Source organism: Theropithecus gelada, chromosome 13, assembly GCF_003255815.1.
Source record: "Theropithecus gelada isolate Dixy chromosome 13, Tgel_1.0, whole genome shotgun sequence".
Lineage (NCBI taxonomy): Eukaryota > Metazoa > Chordata > Mammalia > Primates > Cercopithecidae > Theropithecus > Theropithecus gelada.
The window spans coordinates 29,418,345-29,438,660 of NC_037681.1; the positions used below are offsets into that span (position 1 = coordinate 29,418,345).

The 20,316-nt window shown below is 38.7% G+C and overlaps 1 protein-coding gene and 1 non-coding gene across 6 annotated transcripts in view; one reads left to right on the plus strand and one right to left on the minus strand.

The window, feature by feature from the left end:
• The window catches only part of MBOAT2 (membrane bound O-acyltransferase domain containing 2), a 147,939-nt gene that overhangs the window by 107,889 nt on the left and 19,734 nt on the right, over positions 1–20,316 (minus strand). For 3 of the 5 annotated variants that reach the window (XR_003115296.1, XR_003115295.1, XM_025354337.1), the window contains exon 2: positions 492–637. The exons of the other annotated variants lie outside the window; for them this stretch is intronic. Coding sequence is in view for 1 of the 3 variants with exons in the window: in XM_025354337.1 (XP_025210122.1) it covers positions 492–637 (146 nt within the window). In the remaining 2 variants the exon portion in view is untranslated. The remainder of the gene's footprint in view (positions 1–491; positions 638–20,316) is intronic. 5 annotated transcript variants of the gene reach the window in all.
• On the plus strand, positions 15,206–15,306 carry LOC112605501. The gene has a single exon (XR_003115486.1). It is a non-coding gene; the product is annotated as a small nucleolar RNA U13 (small nucleolar RNA).

Below are 20,316 nucleotides of genomic sequence, written 5' to 3' on the forward strand. Positions count from 1 at the left end.
TTCCCCATGAAGAACAGACAAATGAACAAACAAAAAGCCTCTTTTTGCTAATGGCAGAATCTAAAAAACAGCAATAAAGTTCTATCAATAGGCTTTATCAGGCTCTTAAAAGCTACTTGCCCAGAGAAAAAACAGCCAAACAAACAAAAACACATTTTAAATGGCTTTTCTGTCAGTATAAAAGATTTGCAAAATAGGTGTAAAGAACTACTCATGACAGGATAAAATGCTTTTATATACTTTTCATCTGTCTTTTCATAAATTATAAATAGTAAATTTTCCTCTAAGACTAAACTAAAGAGAGAGAGAGAGAGCCCATTTCCCATTCGTTGTTTTTTGTTTTAAAAATAAAAATTTAAAAGTTGGCCTGGAAAAAAAACTTTTTAAGTAAATGTAAGAACAACACCCTACATACTGTATCTTTCCACATACTCAATTCTCAAATATATCCAAATAGTCTTCATTTTAAAAGGATCAAAATAGTTACTTACCATCCAAAGCAAAAAAGTGCAAGATAAAGGCCCAAAAGGGTAGCAACTACATGTCTTATAAAAGAGCTAGTTTTGCTTGAATGTAGATAAGTTCGAAACCAAATGGCTGCTAGCAAGGCAAAGAGTTGGCACACTACAAAGTTGACCTGTAAAGAAAAATTAAAATTTTGTATTAGCAACACAGACCTGAATTTTTCATGTCATGTTACATTGAAATTCTCAGGACAAAAACACAAAGGTTACACAAAAATTAAGACCTTCCAAATTTACAAACAAAAACAAAAATTAAGGGAAATCCCAAGGATGAGCCTCAAGTTCCAAGTGATGGGCCAATGCCCACCAATACTGTCTCTGCTAGACCTGGCAGGGAACAGGTGTGGCCACGTGGGGACAGGTGTAGAAGGACACCTGGAAAAATCTGGTTGACACTGGTTTGCAGACACAGAAACAAAAAGCCCAGGGCACCTATGGGTTAAGGGGAAGAGAAACTTGTTTTAATGACTGAAGGAACCCTGTAACTGGTGAAAAAGAGGAGCACTAAATTTCTTCGCAAAAGCTCCGGGAGGGGTCAAAGTCCCCAAGCACCCTGAGACTATAAGGGCACCAGGGGCTGGAGGATCTGGTGGGATGCAAGACAGTCTGTGGCAACGGGAGTAAAGGGGAGTCTACTGTGGCCTAAACATCACCACTGTGGACAGTGGGAACCTGCAGCTAAGCTCTGAGGCATCTCAAGGATTGGCTCCCAAGGGGAAGGAATGAATTAGATACGGGACAAAGCAGCCTTCGAAAAGCTCAAGTCCACCAACCTCAATTTTTAAATTTCCTCATAGTTCACTAGGAACTAAACTGTTCTTGACTTATAGAAGTGAAATACACTCTGGTAAGACTGCTGCTGCTCTTTTCTCCCCAAACAAAAAGACAGAAAATAAGAATGTCTCATGGTAAGTAAAGACAGACAGGAGAAAAATCTCCATTTCCTTTTCCTTTTTTTTTTAAGACAGGATCTTGCTCTGTGGCCAAGGCTGCACTGCAGTGGTGAAATCATAGCTCACTGCAGCCTCTACCTCCCAGGCTTGGGCAATTCTCCCATCTCAGCCTTCCAAGTAGCTGGGACTACAGGCACACACCACCATGCCAAGCTAATTTGTGCATTTTTTTGTAAAGACAAAGTTTCACTATGTTGCTCAAGATGGTCTTGAACTCCTGGGCTCAAACAATCTGCCTGCCTCTGCCTCCCAAAGGGCTGGGATTATAGGCATGAACCATCACACCTGGCCAAAAATCTCCATTTCTCTCTTATGAAACACATTCTCATAGAATCTTAGGAATAATAGGCCTTAAAGTCTATAAATAAAAGAAAAAATCCATTGACGTTAGGAACTTGCAAAAAAATACATAACAAAACAATCAGTGTTTCAGGCACCTAAATTGTGAACAAATCACACTATCTACATGTAGCTATCTCCACAGACCCATAGAGATATCTCTGCCTAAAGACACAGACAAGTATGTTCTCTTTCTCACATTTCAAGGAGAAAAACAGTAGAACATTGTTGTACATTGTCTAAGAAACAATTGTTCTTTAAAACAGACTCAATAAAAGCAAAATGTCTTTCCAAAAGTTCTAACACTTCTTGCCTTCTAAAGGATTCTTTTTTTTTTTTTTTTTTTTTTTTGAGACGGAGTCTCGCTCTGTCGCCCAGGCTGGAATGCAGTGGCCGGATCTCAGCTCACTGCAAGCTCCGCCTCCCGGGTTTACGCCATTCTCCTGCCTCAGCCTCCCGAGTAGCTGGGACTACAGGCGCCCGCCACCTTGCCCGGCTAGTTTTTTGTATTTTTTAGTAGAGACGGGGTTTCACCCCAGGATGGTCTCGATCTCCTGACCTCGTGATCCGCCCGTCTCGGCCTCCCAAAGTGCTGGGATTACAGGCTTGAGCCACCGTGCCCGGCCTTCTAAAGGATTCTAACAGCATTTTTTTAATTAAGCAAAAAGTGAATAAAATGGAAAAATCAGTATTCTTCATATTAACTACTCACATCTATATGGTTTCTTACAGTTTAAAACTTTGTTTCAAATATCTCTTATTTCTTTCTTTTTCAGATAGCTCCTAATTTAATTATAGCAAACATTTACCAAGCATCTACTATGCGCAAACATGGGAAATCTAAAAATGCACGAGTCCCAGTCCTAGCTTAGGATGACTTTAGAACCTAATGGAAAACATAAACATATACAGAAGGAACGTCAACCCAACATCAGAGTCTTCTTAATGGTTACATAGAACATCCTTCAAGACACCACAAAAGAGCGAGCCTGAAGGGGTGCGTGCCACAAAGCATGTGAGGAGCAAGCTGGGTGGGCAGTGCTTCCCAATCCCGCTCATCTCCACAACCATCGGAGGGGGCAGCTTCCCCTCCCCTGTTCCATATCAATCTATTCATACATTACAAGACAAAGTATGATTCTTGCCAAGAAAGAGTATGTCAAGGACAACACACATATAGGATTGTACAGAATTTTTGAAATCTTTTCAACATTGTCATCATTCAGATAAAGAAAATGAGATCAGGCCTCACTGTGGACACTGAATCAAAATCCTTGGGGGGATAGGCCCAAAAATATATATAAAAAATAAAATGAAAACACAGGTTCTTATGATCCTCAAGGTGTGAGAAGCACTGTGTTGGAGAAAAAGGGAAATGGCATTTTAAGGAAGAAAACAACATGAAGGAAGCACACAGACAGGAAAGCGCCAACGCACCGCATAGCCAGGGATCACGGGAGATGAGGTCGGAAGTGGGGTGGTTCAGAAGTGAGGGCTTTGAATGCCATGCCAAGGTGTTTGAGCCCATAGTGACGACAAAACCATGGAAGATTTTTAAAACAAGAAAGTGATGAGATTGACCCTCCACCTCTACATATCCAGAACTCTTGGATATCCATGAGAAACTATGAACCACTCAATAGAAAACTGGGCAAAAGGAAAGAACAATTTACAAATATCAATGTCCAATAAAATCTGAAAAATATTCTGTCTCAACTATAAGTAACAAAGTGTGAAATAAACCATCAGTGAGGCACTATCTTCCACCTCTCAGTGCTGCTGGGGACATGAGGAAGCTGGTGCTCTATACTGTTAATCTGACTGTACCTTGGGACAGCTCTTTTAAAGAAAATTGGACAACGGCCACCAAAACTTAAAACATAATATCCTTTACCAAGAAATTCAACATTTACAACTTTACCCCAGATAAAGTGGCACAAAAGCACAAGAGCTTAGGCACACACGAAGATCCACTACACACTGTCAGAGCACATATGCACAGGGCCATCCACAGGAGACTGTTACACAAATAGAGCATCTCACATCTACAGAAAAGCAGCATTTCCATTTCCCGTCAGTAGGGAAAAAAAAAAAAAAAAAAAAAAAAGCTAGATTATCCAATTAATGTAACTGGGGTAACTGGTTTTCCTTTTGGAAAAACCAAGTTACACTCCCGTTTGATAAGCCACGTTGCTAATATTAATCGTGTGCTTATATGGCAGGTATGAGTACACGCCCCTCAGATCTCCACCCGCAGGGGGCATAACTGACCAGCAGCATCATCTGCAGCACACTTGATACCCATCACCAGGCTCATGCCAAGGCCATGCTGGGACCTCCTTAGAACTTCACTTCCCCACAGCCAGGCTCCCTGTCCAGACTCATGCCAAGGCCATACTCCTGACAGCCTGTGCCTCCACCTGCCCAGCCTTCCTTCCTTCCCCCTCTCCTCCAGAGGGGCCGGTCCTGCAGTCTGCAGCTCTCCCTCCCTCTGCCAGCTCCCCAGAGCATTGTCTCACAGACAACTTCCCCAGCTCATCACTTGCTCTCTAATTGCTCTTTGGCACCTGCTCCTCAGAGGACCCAAGCTGACACAACATTCTAAGCACCTTATATTTATAATCTATTTAATCTTCACAATAACCCTATGAGGAGAACTCTACTATTATCTCCACTTACCAAGTCTGAAACAGTTTAACTAGTGTAACTTGTTACTCATCAGGTAGTCTAGATCTAGAACTTGAATTCCTGACCACTACATTATACTGCCTACCACATTTGAAAACAAACCCCAAACAGAATAAAGGTCCATACACAACTGTAATAGTCTTTAGTACCAGTCACCTATATCTGGTTCTCCTCCCCTTCTGGGTAGACAGAGGATGTATTTCCTACTCCCTTGTGGGGACAAGTTTTGGTTGGTGAATTGTTAGCAGAAGTGATGTGTGTTGCTTCTTGGCCAGGACACTTAACTGCCAGAACAAGAATCTTCAGAGTTGTGCTATCTGCAATGTTCCAGAAATGATGAGGAGCAAATTACCCTGCCAGTCCATGAGTGGGCAAGTAGCAAGAGGGACCTTTGGTGTTTTGAGCCTGTGAGATTTGGGGATAGTTTATTACTGCAGCATAACCTAACTATGAAAACTAACACTACACATATATATATATATGTATGTATGTATGTATGTATATCCTAGACAAGAATGTAAGAGATTATAATCTTATGTGATATAACAATAATTTAATATAAATTTTATATATTGAATGGATTTACTACATAAAAATAAAAAACTTCTACAAACAACAAAAAAAATACTAAAGACATCCTAAGTAACAACGTGGAAGGAAAAAGAACCTATATACACACATGAGATACGTAACAGAGAGTTAGTATTCAAAAGGTAGAAAGAACTCCTAAAAGTCAGTAAGAGAAAGATAAACATCAGTTCAAAAATCAGGGCCAAGCGAGGTGGCTCATACCTATAGTCCCAACACTTTGGGAGGCCAAGGCAGGAGGATCACTTGAATCCAGGAGTTCGCGCCTGGGCAACATGGCGAAACCCCATCTCTACAAAAAAATACAAAAATTAGCTGGGCATGGTGGTGCAGACCAGTAGTCCCAGCTACTGGGGAGGCCGAGGTGGAAGGATTGCTTGAGCCTTGGAAGTCAAGGTTGTAGTGAGCTGTGCTCACGCCACTGCATTCCAGTCAAGGCGACAGAGCAAGAGGCTTTCTCAAAAAAAAAAAAAAAAAAAATGGTGGGAGGAGGGAAGAAACTAACAAGTCACAAAAAGAAACTAAATTTTTTTTTTTTTTTTTGAGACGGAGTTTTGCTCTTGTTGCCCAGGCTGGAGTGCAGGGGCACAATCTCAGCTCACTGCAACCTCCACCTCCTGGGTTCAAGCGATTCTCCTGCCTCAGCCTCCCAAGCAGCTGGGATTATAGGCATACACTACCACGCCTGGCTAATTTTTGTATTTTTAGTAAAGACGGGGTTTCTCCATGTTGGTCAGGCTGGTCTTGAACTCCTGACCTCAGGGGATCCACCCACCTCGGCCTCCCAAAGTGCTGGGATTACAGGCATGAGTCACCACGCCCAACCTGAAACTAAAAATTAAAATCAGATTTTTAAAAATGTGGCGAAAATAATTTTATAAATCTGTATATTTCGATATGGAAGATTACCAAGAAATACTAGTAAGTGAAAGGTACGAGTTATAGAAGAAAAATCCAAACTATGTATATACATTCATTTATTAAATATGCATTTATTCTGTACTTATTATGAGCCTACTATGTGCTAGACATTAACATAGTCTCCATATAGTCCATTTATATATCATACTTCACTAATTGTAGGTGCTCCAGATACCAGATGTGTGCCAGGCAGTGCAGCACACTGTGCTTTACAAGGAGGGGTTCATGTAATAATCATAGCCACCTTGCACAACCAGGCACCCTTACCCCAGAGCCCATGCTATTCTACTTCCATATGCACAGGCCCAGAAACACTAGACACTAAACCATTAGATGCTGTCACCTCTAGGAAGGAGGTATTGGAGAACGACAGGGACTTGAAATATTCCAGTATTTCTAATACTACACATACAATGAAGCCTCCTGTGCAAACCCCTCCTCTGGCCCTACTCCTTCCATCCCTCCCACAAAGATTACTAGCCTTAAGTTTGTTGTAGCATTCTCGTGCATATTTTTATACTTTCGCTACTTGTGTATTTTACATATGGTATTGCTTTGAATATTTATTTTAAACTAAAAATGGTATAAAACTGAATGTAAGCTTCTGCAATTTTTTTCACTTAGTATTACATTGCTGACATTTATCTATGTTGATACACATGGCTCTACCTTATTTACTCACCTTGTGTATTGTATTTCATTATGTTAATACCCAGAGTAGAACCTCCAAGTCAAGCAACATCCACTTGACTAAGTATTGCTAAATTGCTCTCCTAATTAAGTATTTATCAGCAATGTGAGTTCCACTGCTCCACATTCTTGACAACAGTTGGTACTGTCAAGACTACTAATTTTTGCCAAGCTAATAAATGTAAAACATTATTTCTCTATTTTTTAAATGTGTATCTCTCCCGATTACTAGCCCGGATGAATATTTTTCTTATGTCTATTGGACATTTAGTTTTCCCTTTAGAGCCTTTGCCCATTATTCTATCAGCTTGTCTTTTTCTCATTGATTTATTTAAAAAGAATTCTTTATATATCTGAAACTGACCTTTTGCAAATAGCATCTCTGTCAGTCTATGGCTTAGTCTTGTATCTTTTTTTATGGTGTCTTTTCCAATAGTGATTTCCATTATGGTCTGCGAGCTCTTTAGCTTTTTATTTTTGCAGTATACATACAACTGTATTACATGAATACATGGACACGCATCAATGTACTTTTTGGGTTAGTTTTTTAAAAAAACAGAACAGTTCAAATGTAGTTATATCATTGAGTTAAGAGAAACCAGGAATTCTGAATTTCCCACTTACGGCATTAAAACATTTATCTATACCTATTTCCTACTTAAACCAAATACCTTAGTGCTCCCAGTGCTAACATTTTCCATTTCTGTATAACAAATGTAATTACATTTCAGGAAACCTAAGCTATCCTCAATGCTCATGTGAGACCAGTGTTACCTCTACTTTAAAAGGAAGCAGCAAGTATGGCAGATGTAGGACCTCAACCTCTGCGATCTCCTCCATCTTACACTTTTTTCCTTTTAGTTCCAAAGTTGAACCTGATCTTATCATCTTTAAATTTTTACTAAGGGTGCTTACACTTTAATTAATGTGTGGGTAAAAAATATAAAAATGTTATTCACAAATTTACATTCTGTCTCCACAATAGATTGTATATTTTCTCCAGCTTTACGTGCTTTAGATTTCCTCCCTCTTACTAGAACACGAGAAAGGAGTTTCTGGGGTATTTAAAATGCATATCAAACCATACACTTACATGTAACTGAGCAATTTTCTGAAAAGATCTGCACCGTTCAATATGATAGCCACTAGCCACATGCCCATCAACTGTCACACGTGCCCAACAAAAGCTTGTTAATTACCTCCACATCAGAATTAAGCATTCTACACTAAGCCAAAAATTAACCTATAATAATTTTGGAGTAAAAAAACCTTAAATTTTAAGATAGTGCAAAGTGATTACAATCTTCAACGAATCAATAAAAACAGCCCCCAAAAATCAATTGTTACATCCACATCTCTACTGATGGAATACAAAATATGTTCTAATTTTTAAAAATAATATAAATGGATTTTCAGTAACATATTCTTAACCAGTCCCTCCCAAGGCGAACAGCCAGTCTTTGTGAGACCCTGCATTGATAGAAAGGGGCGTGGGGAGGCGTGAAGTATACAACCTGATGGGAAAGATCAAAGTGTATATCAAAGTTCAAAATGTGTACCAAACTATACACTTATTGCTGAGCAGTTTACTGAATAGATCTGCATTGTTCAATATAACAGTCACTGGCCCCATGTGGCTATGAGCAATTATATGTGGCTATTCCAAATTGAGGTGTGTTTTAAATGCCAAACACTCACCGGACTAGGAAGACACAGTACAGACAGACAGAACAACCTTCAGTTTCAAGGACCCTGTGCTGGGATCTTATCTGTGGAAGTTTAGCTGTGTAGTAATCATCTGACAGCTAGTTAGAAACAGATTCTTGGATTCTAGCTCCATAACTTTTTATTCCCCAGTTTGAAATGGGACCTTGAATTTTTTTTTAATTTCCCAGGCAAAACTTACGTGCAGCTATGTTTGGAAAGTAAGTGTCCTCATCAACCAACCTCGCAGCGACAAACCAACTTCAAAGTTAAGTAGAGATGACAGGGCCCAAAGGCAAAGGAAAGAACCATTTTTTTTTACATCTTTATGAGATAAAACAAAGCCAAATAAGACACCATTATACACCTACCAGATTGCCAAAAGTTTAGTCTCACAATACCAAATACAATGTAGAGCAATGGGATTTCTCATACATGATCAACAAGTGCTGTAGAAAAAAAATTCAGTATTTTCTTACAGGTTTGAAAATAGTCCTATCCATGACAGAGCACTCAATACTCATGTGTCTAACATGGGGACTAGGAGAGGCATGTACAAGAATGTTCAATACAATGTTGTTCATAATAGCCAAATGCTAAGGAAAAATAAAACCTTTAACAGCAAAATGGCTACATATATTCTGGTTTATCTGTACAATGGGAAATTACACAAAACAATGAAGATGAAGAAACTAACTTCTAGAAGAAACCATACATCTCAAGTCAATTCAGAGGAATATATACAATATACAAATGTATTTCACAAAAAGTTCCAAACAGCAAGCAATAAACCATATTGTCTGGGAATGCCTACATAATTGATAAAACTGTAAAGAAGAACATGAAAATGACTATCACTGAAGTCACTAAAGTGTTTACTTATGAAGGGAGAGAACGGGTTATAATAGTGACAGACAACAAGGGGCTTTTGTGGGCTGAGTATTTCTACTTTTTGCCCAGGGTGGTTACACAGCTACTGACTTTTAGTTTTTTGTTAAACCTTATTATTAATAGTAACACTATGTACTGTAATAAATAGACACAAAAAATACGTAATGGCTCTAATGAAACAGAGGTTCACATAACTGTCCAAAGGAGATACCCTGCTCAAAGACCTTCACTCGAATAAATGGAAACGCAAAACTTTCTTGGATGAGAAGACTCAGAATCATAAAGATGTTACTTTCTCTCTATGTTAATCATTAAGTCCATACAATAAAAATGTCAATAGGATTTTAAAAAAAGAAAACTTGATTTTAAAACTAATATAGAAATATAATCATGTGAGATAGCCAGAAAATTTATGACTTCCCTTTCAGAGACTAGAACACATTTTTTAAAACCTAGAATGATGAACAGATGAACAGATGAACAGACAGATCAGTGAAACATAACCAGAATTCCAGTGATAGATCCAAACGCATACTGGGTATTCAGAATATGATAAAGGTAATATCTGAAATATTTTGAGTATAACACAAACTTTGGAAGCAATAAAAAATTAGATACAATTTCATCACATAAATATAAAAAATTCCTTCATGGCAAAACACCATAAGCAAAGTCAAAGGACAAACAACAAACTTAAAAGCCGTAACATAAGTCATATCACCAAGAGCTGATTTCTTTAATCTATCTAAAGCTCCTACATATCAATAATAAAAACAGTAACCACCTAATAGAAAAGTAGGCAGAGCACAGGCATAGTCAGGCCTCAGAAAAAGATTCACAAATGATTCATTCATAAGAAAAGATGCCCAAACCCTATAATAAGAGAAACGGAAATTAAAATAAGAGTAAAATAACATTTTCACCTATCAGATGGACTTCAGCAGTACTCTGCACTGTCAAGTGTATAAGGAAACAGGCACACTGAACACTGTTGGTGGAAATATTTAATATATACTGATATAATGTTAATAGGGAACAATTTGGAAATAGGGAAGATGATGTATTTACATTTATAAACATGTACTGCAGCATGGTGATAACAGAAAAATTGGAAAAGACAGAGACTGCTAAAGCATGTACATGAAGTGAATGGAATGAATGTTCTCTAGCCATCACAAAGAATGAGGCAGCCCTGTACCAAGTACAAAGCACTAAGATGTAATGATCTTTTAGATACCCCATAGCAGTAATCTTTTTCCCTTGCTAAGAGAAACCAGATTTTGTTCAGTAACCAGACCAGGCAGCCATGTGTTTTAAGCAAAGCTAGACTCTTCCCTAGTCTCACGGGATGAACAGTCACTGGTCTCAACCAATCATCACCAACAACTAATTCTGGGACTGTAACTGTGCTGCAATTTTGTTCAATGAGAAATATGGCTAGGGATTATTGGGAAAGTCTTCCTCACTCTTAAAAAGGGATACAACAAAGATACTTGGTTTTCGCCTGTGGACTTTGCCATGTACATGAGACACACGGAAGGGGAAAGGCACCTGGGAATCCAGAGGATGGGGTAAAAGGGAGAGTTATTTTTCATTACGTACCCATCCCCTTGATATTTTGCAACATGGGCACTTATTATCTACTCCCAAATAGATGATTTTTTAAGAAATACATGCTTGTTTTCAAATTTCCCAACAAGAAACTGAGCACCAGCATTTAAGATAGTCATTACCTCATCTCCCTATACTGAATCTGCCAGTTTCATCCCAGTACATTTTATGCAATGGCAACCACACCCTAAAGGATGCAAGCATTTTCAAACATTTCTAGGTCACTGTCATAGAAAAAACACTTTTTCCAAGCATAACGTAAGCAGACAGTTGGCTCAACTACTTAGAGCCAACTTTGGTAAGGTAACGGGGAATATCTAATCCAAAAAGTATAGCCTCCTCACAAATAACGAAGACGAATTCAAAGCTACCAACTGGGGAAACCGCTTTTTATAAACCAACACAAAAATCTACAGATTACCTAAAAAGAACAACACTGCACAAAATTCAAACTGAGAACATCCCAAAACTGAATTATTTACTGTACTTGTACCTGACCAATGTCACCATCTTACCAAATCTGCCTCGTTTCCTCCTGGATCTCCTGTTTTACTTAATGGGGTCACTTCTACCCACCTCTTGAACCTAGAAAGTAGAACCTTTATTCATACTTTTTGGGATCCCAAAATACTTTTAAAGTAATTTCTGTATGTGCTTATATTAAACTGTAACTTACTGGCCTATGAGTCTGACTTTCCTTTTTGGTTGTGAGCTTCTGATGGCTTGGGAACAAACTGTATTCATCTATGCATTCCTACCAATCCCTGAGTAGAAGGCCTGGCTCCATCTGTGCCTTTCATTCACTGAAAGGAAAATGGGGGTGAGGGGGTGGGGGCCAGAATCATGCCTGGAGAGTTTGCTTAAAATCAAGGAGAGCAGACTAATAAAACAGCTCATATTTATCTTCCATCTTTCCTAAAGGGCTTAAAACTCTTAACATTAATTGCTACAACTAGAAACTTTATAACCACAAACGTAAAATAAATACAAGAAGCATAAGGACACATTCTAACAACATTCTGTAAACACTTCTTGTATAGGTACAATGGATGAACAACACAACCATGGTTTTCCTTGTACTCACAAAACTTACAGGCCAGTAAAAGAAGACAATTAAATGAACAATACAAAAAAAATGATGGCCACTAAGTCTTATGTTAGGCAGAGAAACAGCATCATGAGAACACAAAGTAGAGAGATTTATTTGGCATGCCTCTCTTAAGGCTATTTCTTATCTCCTGAATTATATGGCTACTGCCCATTCTAATCCCACCTACACCAAACACACTGGGTTCAGCCAGCAAGAAGCCCTGTTCTGCCAGGACAAGCCTGTACATCAGACACAACATCCTCTCCTCTTCCTCCCCAGAAAACAGCACAGAGAACTGCCAATCTACAGCCCAGACATCCATAAACTCCACGCTAAAGCTGATGTTGTTAAAAACAGCCAGACTCCCAAAGGTTGATTAACTCACAAATCCCTAAATATATTCTCAGATCATCCATACAAACCAAAAAGCAGTGAGTTTTTCCAAATGCACTGAAACAGAAGCAGAAAGCGAGTGATTTAATCAAAGCACCACAGAGATTAAAGGTAGGCACCTACCTACCAGGCTAATGAGTGCTTGTCTCATTTTGATCTCTGTCTTAACCAACTATAAAAAATTCCAATGAACTGAGAAGGAATTTATTTACACTTCCTATGAAATTAAAAGGTACTAGATTAACTGCATCCACAAGTGCCAAACAATGAAGCCTAAGGAAGGGTTAAACTATGAAGCTTCAGTAGGCGACCTACTGAAATAAATACAAGCCAGATAAAAAATAAGTAAGGCTCAACAACATACACATCCCAAAACACCACGCAGAACACAGATGCACAGAAAGGATGGACCTGCTTCCTCTCCAAACACTGTCAAGCTTGCTCTGACAAATGAAAAGCCAAGCAGCCCATCCCTGAATGGCAAGAAGGGGGATGAATACAAGAACAAGGAAGCCCTTCCATAAAGCAAGTTCGGAGCGTGTCTCTGTGTGTGTGCACATTTACACGTTTAACCTCTTAGGTGGTTACAAACAATACCAGCAAATCAGAAGACCTGCTGAAGGGAAAAAGAAAGTAGTCTAACTTCACAATGACTGCACAAGTGAATCTGGTATAGCCATGCAATAGGATATGACTTACTTAGCAACAAAAAGGAAAGAACTATTGACACACACAACAGCATGGATGAATCTCAAAATAATTATGTGGAGTCAAAGAAGCCAGAAGAAGAGAAGAGTGCCTACTGCATAATTCTATTTATATGAATTTCTAGAAAACCCAAACTAATCTACAGTGACAAAAAGCTTATCAGTGGTTGCCTGGGGATGGAGGCCAGGGAGAGGCAGGAGGGAGACAGTACTGAAGGGCACAAGGAAACTGTTGGGTGTCAGATAGGTCTATCATCTTTATTGTGGTGACAGCATTATGGGTGGATACCTATGTCAAAACACCAAATTTTACACTTGTAGTATGTACAGCTTGGGTTTCACTTATACCTCAATGAAGCTGTTTACATTTTTTCTAACAAAAATAAGTTCACATTGACCACCACTGGGTTCAACTGAAAACCTTGCAATGTGACTGATATTACTTTCCCTCTCAGAAGGGTATTTCATTGAAGTTACATATCACACTTTGTGGACAAGCAATTGTGGAATGAATACAGATGCGGAATACTGAAATGTCTATATTTCTTCCCCATTCATCCTTTCCATGGCTTAAAAGAAGCTAGAGCATTTTAGAGAAAATTCTCATCACTTCAAGTTTCTTACAAAGGCTCCTAGAACTAGATGAATATCTAATTTTTTGGGGGAAAAAAAGGGACCTTAAAGACCATCACGTCCAACTTTCTCAGTTTAAGGAAGTAAACTGCAGAGCCCACTCCCTAATGGGGAGTTCGTCCAGTCCTATGGCTCTGAAGTGAGCTCTATGTTGCTGACACCATCCTCTGTCATTTTAGTTTTGACCTCTCCGCTGAACTTCAGACATTTATTCGACTGCCCATTAAACCACTTCACTTGAATATCTAATAAGTATCTAAAATTTATTGTGGCCAAAAGGGAGCTGCTGATTCCCCTCACCACCAACCTCTCCTCCAAGTTGACCCATCTCAGTAACTGCACCATCACACTTCGACCAACACCTAGCAATCAACCCCTGACTCCTCATCACCTGCCTTCCACAAGGAATCCACGCTTACGTTTCTTAGCTCTGTCTTCAAAGCACATCACAAAGCTGGGCCGGGCTCTGTCTCCACGACTGTGATGGCTTCTTGTCTGGACAACAGCTCTTTAAGGTCCCCATTTCCTCTCCTGCCTCTACCAGTCAGTCCCTACACAGAAGCCACAGACATGAGGCCACCAATCCCCAGACCTAAAACACTCTACAGACTGCCATGATTAAAATAAAATCTCCACTCCTTATTCTGCCCTAAAAGGCCAAGGCCCCTTCCACCTCTCCAGCCTCATCTCACACAGTTTCTCTCACTGGCTATATTCCAACATATTGACCATCTCCAACACACTCAACTCACTTCCAACCCAAAGTTGACACTTCCCCACCACCACACCTGGAGTGCACACAGATGTTTCACCATTCACAACTCACATAACATCTTCCAAAGCTTCACAGACCTTACAATCTAAAGCAGCATCCCCAATCACTTGTCATGGACCCCATGTTACTGACTTTACAGTATTTTTCGTCATCTAAAATTATCTTGTAAACAATTACTTATTTATAATAATAAGTAAATTTACTAATTTATCTAAAAAAATTAGATAAAATTTATTCACTCATTCATTTATTTATGCTAATAAAATTTATCTATTCACTCATTCATTCCTGCTATGACCATCAGAAACATTAGCCCAAATAAGAGTTGTGATCCTTTCCTAATTTAACTTGAAAGCATTCCTCTCCAAGTGCCTAGGTACTACGGGGTAAAAGGCATCCATCCACCTGAGTTGAGCAATGAGAACACATAGACACAGGGAGGGGAACAACACACACTGGGGCCAGTCAGGGGGTGGGGAATGAGGGGAGAGAGAGTATTAGGACAAACAGCTAATGCATTGGGGCCTAAAACCTAAATGACGGGTTGACAGGTGCAGCAAACTACCATGGCACACATATACCTATGCAACAAACCTGCATATTCTACACTTGCATCCCAGAACTTAAAGTAAAATAAAAATTTAAAAAGCACCCATCTTAAAAAAAAAAGGGGGGCGGGGGAGCGGACATCTATTTTGACCCTTTTTAAATTCCTAAGTGTGATGATTGGGTTTCCACACTCATGTGTGAGATGTGCTTTCCTCAAACCTTTTTTACAACATCAGCACACTACCTAATATTTAAAAATAAAGATCAATTTCCAGAGTGCTAATTTTACACGTCTTCAAATTATGCTTCTATAAAACAAAAAAAAACTCCTCTACTGGCCTGCCTCATTATCATCAGATTTCCATTAGATACAATATCAACTTATCAACTTATGGATATGATGATGTGATTTTGAAATTATACTGCTTCCCACTAAAATAGTACACTCTTCAAGAAGGATCGGGTCAATACAAAAGGTACTAACTTTTAATGGATAGATTGGGATCTGTGGTATCTTGTCTTTGGGATATTTAACCAATAATCACTTACATAATACACTATCTAAATGAATCAATTTAGGCATTTTTAATTTCTTTTTCTTTTTTAGAATTTTAAAGTTTCCAGAAACTGCTACCAAAAAGAAATCACAATAGATTATTTTGCCTGAATGTCACATATGATGAATTGATCTTTTAGGAAATCATTAAATTAATCACTGGGATGTGCATTTTATAAGGACAGGGATTTTTATCTGTTTTGTTTATTGTGTCCTCCAGCACGCAGTCCCAGCACATCATCAGCTTAACAAGTATGTGTTAAGATACTTGCAAGCTCATGTTTCCTTTTATCTTATGCAGATCACTGTATTATTCCAAATTTAGGGGGTGCGGCCAATATGTGTAATCTCTTCTTGCTACTGCTTGATGCCATTATAATATTAAGCATGAGCTGAACAGCAATTCTAAATCACAAGTTTTTGACTTCCAAACTATACAGTGGCATGTGGCAAATCGATGGCAAGAGATCAACATAGATTCTTGCATAAGGTGTGATCAACATAGATTCTTTCATGTTGTGCTGACAACACAAGACTCAACATGGAGTCCTGAAATGCAGACTCCATGTCTGCATTACTAATACGCCTAACAATAGAGTCTCTTTAGGGCCAGGGAGAAAGCCACAGATGGAAAACCATCTGTGCATCCCAGACTATGGACTGCCAGAATATCACATTTTATACCAACCCCAAGGTGAATGTTAAATAGCCCTACACAGCCGATAAAGGTCATCATAACTAAGTAGTCAAAGGCACCAATTGTGAATCATAGAAAAATGGTTCAGTTCTGGTGTGCTGCAAGTAATTTATACTAATGAAAATTAAAGTAGTCAAGTTTGTGAACAATTTAATAAAGATTATTCCTAAAACATTACTCTTGCCCTCACATTTCCAGGGAAAAAAGCAGTAGAGATGCAACTAGGTTGTGGGAACTACATATAACACAGTGAACACAGTGGGAATGTGTGCCACAGGAATGCACCTACCACATCACAGCAGGCGGACAACAGCAGATCTGAGGCAAGCAACTCAACACCACTCAATCAACCCTAACGACAAACCCTTGTTTCAGCCCTGACCAAATAACCTCTGGCATTTACAACCTCTTTACGCCATAGTTTCTTAATATGAAAATAAGAATAATCCCTATCTGTACTTGTAGATTATGAAGTTTATAAAGAAAAAGAAAAACAAGCAAACACACACTTCTGATCCTTTGAGTGACATGGTCTGCCTACCTGGCCACCTGGACTGAGGTGGAAAAGGTTCAGGGAGACAACTGGGAGAGCTCCAACACAAGGCAAAAAAACAAACAAACAAAAAAAACAAGTAAACAGGCAGTGTTTAAAAAACAAAACAACCTTTTCATAAAATATTATAAATTATACCACTTCACATGCACCAAGAGGCCTACAATCAAAAAGATCGTAAGCGTTGACAAAAATGTGGAGAAACTGGAACTCTCATACACCACTGATGGGAATATAAAATGGTACAGCCACTTTGGAAAACACTTCCTCAAAATGTGAGACACGGTTAGCGTATGATCCAGCAGTTCCACTCCTAGGTATATATATGAGAGAACTGAAAACTTAAATCTGCACAAAGACTTCTACAAAAATGTTCACAGCAGCATTATTCATAATAACCAAAATGTGAAAACACCCTAAATGTCCATCAACAGATGGATAAAATGTGGTATATCCACATAATGAAATATTATTTGGCAATACGAAATGCACACTGATATGCAAAGATAAACCTTGAAAACATTATGATAATGAAGGAAGCCAGACACAAAAGACCACATATTGTATGATTCCACTTACATGAAACTGGCAAACCTATAGAGACCGAAAGTAGACGAGTGGTTGCTTAGGGCTGAGGGGTTTGGGGAAATGGGGAGTGACTGCTAATGGTATAAGGTTTCTTTTAGGGATGAAAATGTTCCAGGTTAGACAGCAGTGATAGCTGCACAGCTGAGTACATTAAAACCACTGAATTGTACACTTTAAATGGGCGAGTTGTATGGTACATGAATTATATCTTGATAAATCTATTAAAATATACTGTGCATTATCTTTACATAATAATTATAGCTTTCAGCCATCGAATATGTCTTATTAAGATGAAATAAGGATATTCTGTCACCCCCAACAGCCCCATTCCATGTAGTTTCACAAAGTCCTGTCACAGCCCCAGGCCCTAGGAACAAGAGTCTTCCCTAGGGCATTTCTGCCAGAGCCTCAGAGAAGACGATGATCTCCCTTCCCAGGATCACAAGTGGAACTGGTTTCAAATGAGCTGCTTCTATGACAGGAGGGAAAGGGCCAACACTCAAAGAAAAGCAGGATGAGAGAGGGAGTGGGGCAGTGGGATAAGGAGGGAGGGGGAAATAGGAAAGAAAAAAAGAGGGAAGACAGAGACGAAGAACACAGTGTTTATTGCTGGACTATCTGCATCCAGCCATGTTGGCTAGCTGAAGTGGGTTTCTGTAATTTGCTTTAGGGGTGTCCTAATATGTTACTTCATTACAAACTATTTCCCTATTTAACTGATGAACTTTCTAAAGATCTGTACCCAAAACTAAATCCCAGGTCTTTTTTATTTAATAAAAAGACATACGAAACCTTGGAAAGAGCACACAAAACTCAATGGTTAATGAAGACAGACAGACTTAGATCCAAACACGAGTAGTGGGCTTATCAAAGTGACGCTGGGTACACACCACTTAACTTCCCCAAACCTTAGTTACTTCTGTAAAGTGGGAGTGAACCCAGGTTTGGTTTCCTCTCGGATAGGCTGCTGTCCGGATTAAGTGAGGTAACCCACAGCAGGGTCTCAATACAGTACCTGGCACATGAAAATGCTCATGTATGACCCACCAGTATAAGCAGTCAACTCATGATTTATCACAGACATACTTATAGCATAGGGAAGGTTTGTTTTGGAGCAAAGACAGTCTGAGTAAGATGAGTAGGTAAGACCTGGAGAAAGCTGTACCACATTTCACAAAAAAATATTTCTCATTCATTTGGGAAGCATTATTCTTAAGGTATATTAGAAACTAAACTTAACAATGGTAAACAACAGCCAGAACCAAAAATGCTAATCCATAAAAATCAATTTTAGTTCTTCGCTAACCTTGTCCAATATACACTTTGGTCAGAGTAACTTCTTCTTAGTCCTCCGTCTGTAATCACTTTTGGAAACCACTCCTCACTTGCAAATAGTCACCTCTAGACAACTGTTTAGATCGCTAAGCTTTCTTTGCTTCTATGACACTGCGTACTATTGCACCCACCTGGGAGAATTCCCTCTATCCATCTACTTCCAGTGGATATCACTAACTTAGCTCAGACGTAAGATCTCCCCAAAAGTGACCATGCAATCAACCCACCTCTGAGTTTATTCATTCATTCAACAAAGATTTAGTGAGAACCTACTATGTGCCAAGTACTGTACCCGGTGCTAGAGACGCAGAGAATAAAACATGTACCTCTTCTCTGTGTTCTCATAAGGACCTGTCCCTTCCTCATCAGAACACAAACCACTCTGATTCCCAATTTCCTAATTACCTCTCCATAACCCCTCAGAGACTCTAAGCAACCTGGGGGCAGGGACCATAGCAAATCTGATTTTCACTGTATCACACTGTTTTGAAGGAAAAAAATTGATATAGAATGAGGTGTGTGCACAGAATAGCCACAGTACAACTATCTGCACGGTCAGAAGACTCACGCATAGCAAATTCTGAAGTGTGTAAAGGCACAGACTTTACAGGTCACTGAGACTCCCATCTGTGCAGAATACAGCCTGCCACTGAGGTCCTGACTGCATCTAGAGCTTGATCCAAATTATATGATACAGATATAAAAGTATATGACACAGATGTAAAATACATACTTATTTTCATAAATACATATTGTATTTTCATTACAAATATATCTATATAAAGTAAGGAAGAATAAAACTGCACACAGATTAGCTAAAATGGAAATTTCTTAGGTAAAATGCACCAATTCCATACTCAAACTACTATAACTCACCCGATATGAAATAGATAATTTAAATAGCCCTGTAACTGTTAACAAAATACTTTGGAATTTAAAATCGCCTAGAAAAAAACATCTCTAGGCCCAGATGGTTTTACTGGAGAATTCTATCAAATGTTTAAAAAAGAATTAATACCAGTTTTACACAATCCCTTCCAGAAAACGGAAGAAGGAATACTTCTCAATTCAATAAAGGGAGTGTTCCAGACTTAAGGAGACTAAAGAGACACGCAAACTAAATGCAACCTGCGATTCTAAACTGGATGCTGTTGCTAAAAAGGACTTTATGTGATAACTGGTAAAACTTAAAATCTGAAGACTTGATTATAGAAATGTATTAATTTCCTAATTTTGATAGTCATTTTGAGATTACACAGAAGAATGTCCTTTTTTGTAGGAAATCTCACAAATGTATTCAGAAGTGATGGGGCAACGAGTCAGCAACTTACTCTCAAATGGTTCAGGAAAACGTTCTCTAAACTGTACTTGGAACTTTTCTGTGAGTTTAATATTGTTTTAAAATAAAAATTATTTCTTAAAAAGATAATATAGGAAGATATCTTTATGATCTCAGCATACAGAAGATTTTCCTAAACTAAGTACAAAAATATCACAAATCATGAATAAAATGTTATAATTTCAATCACAT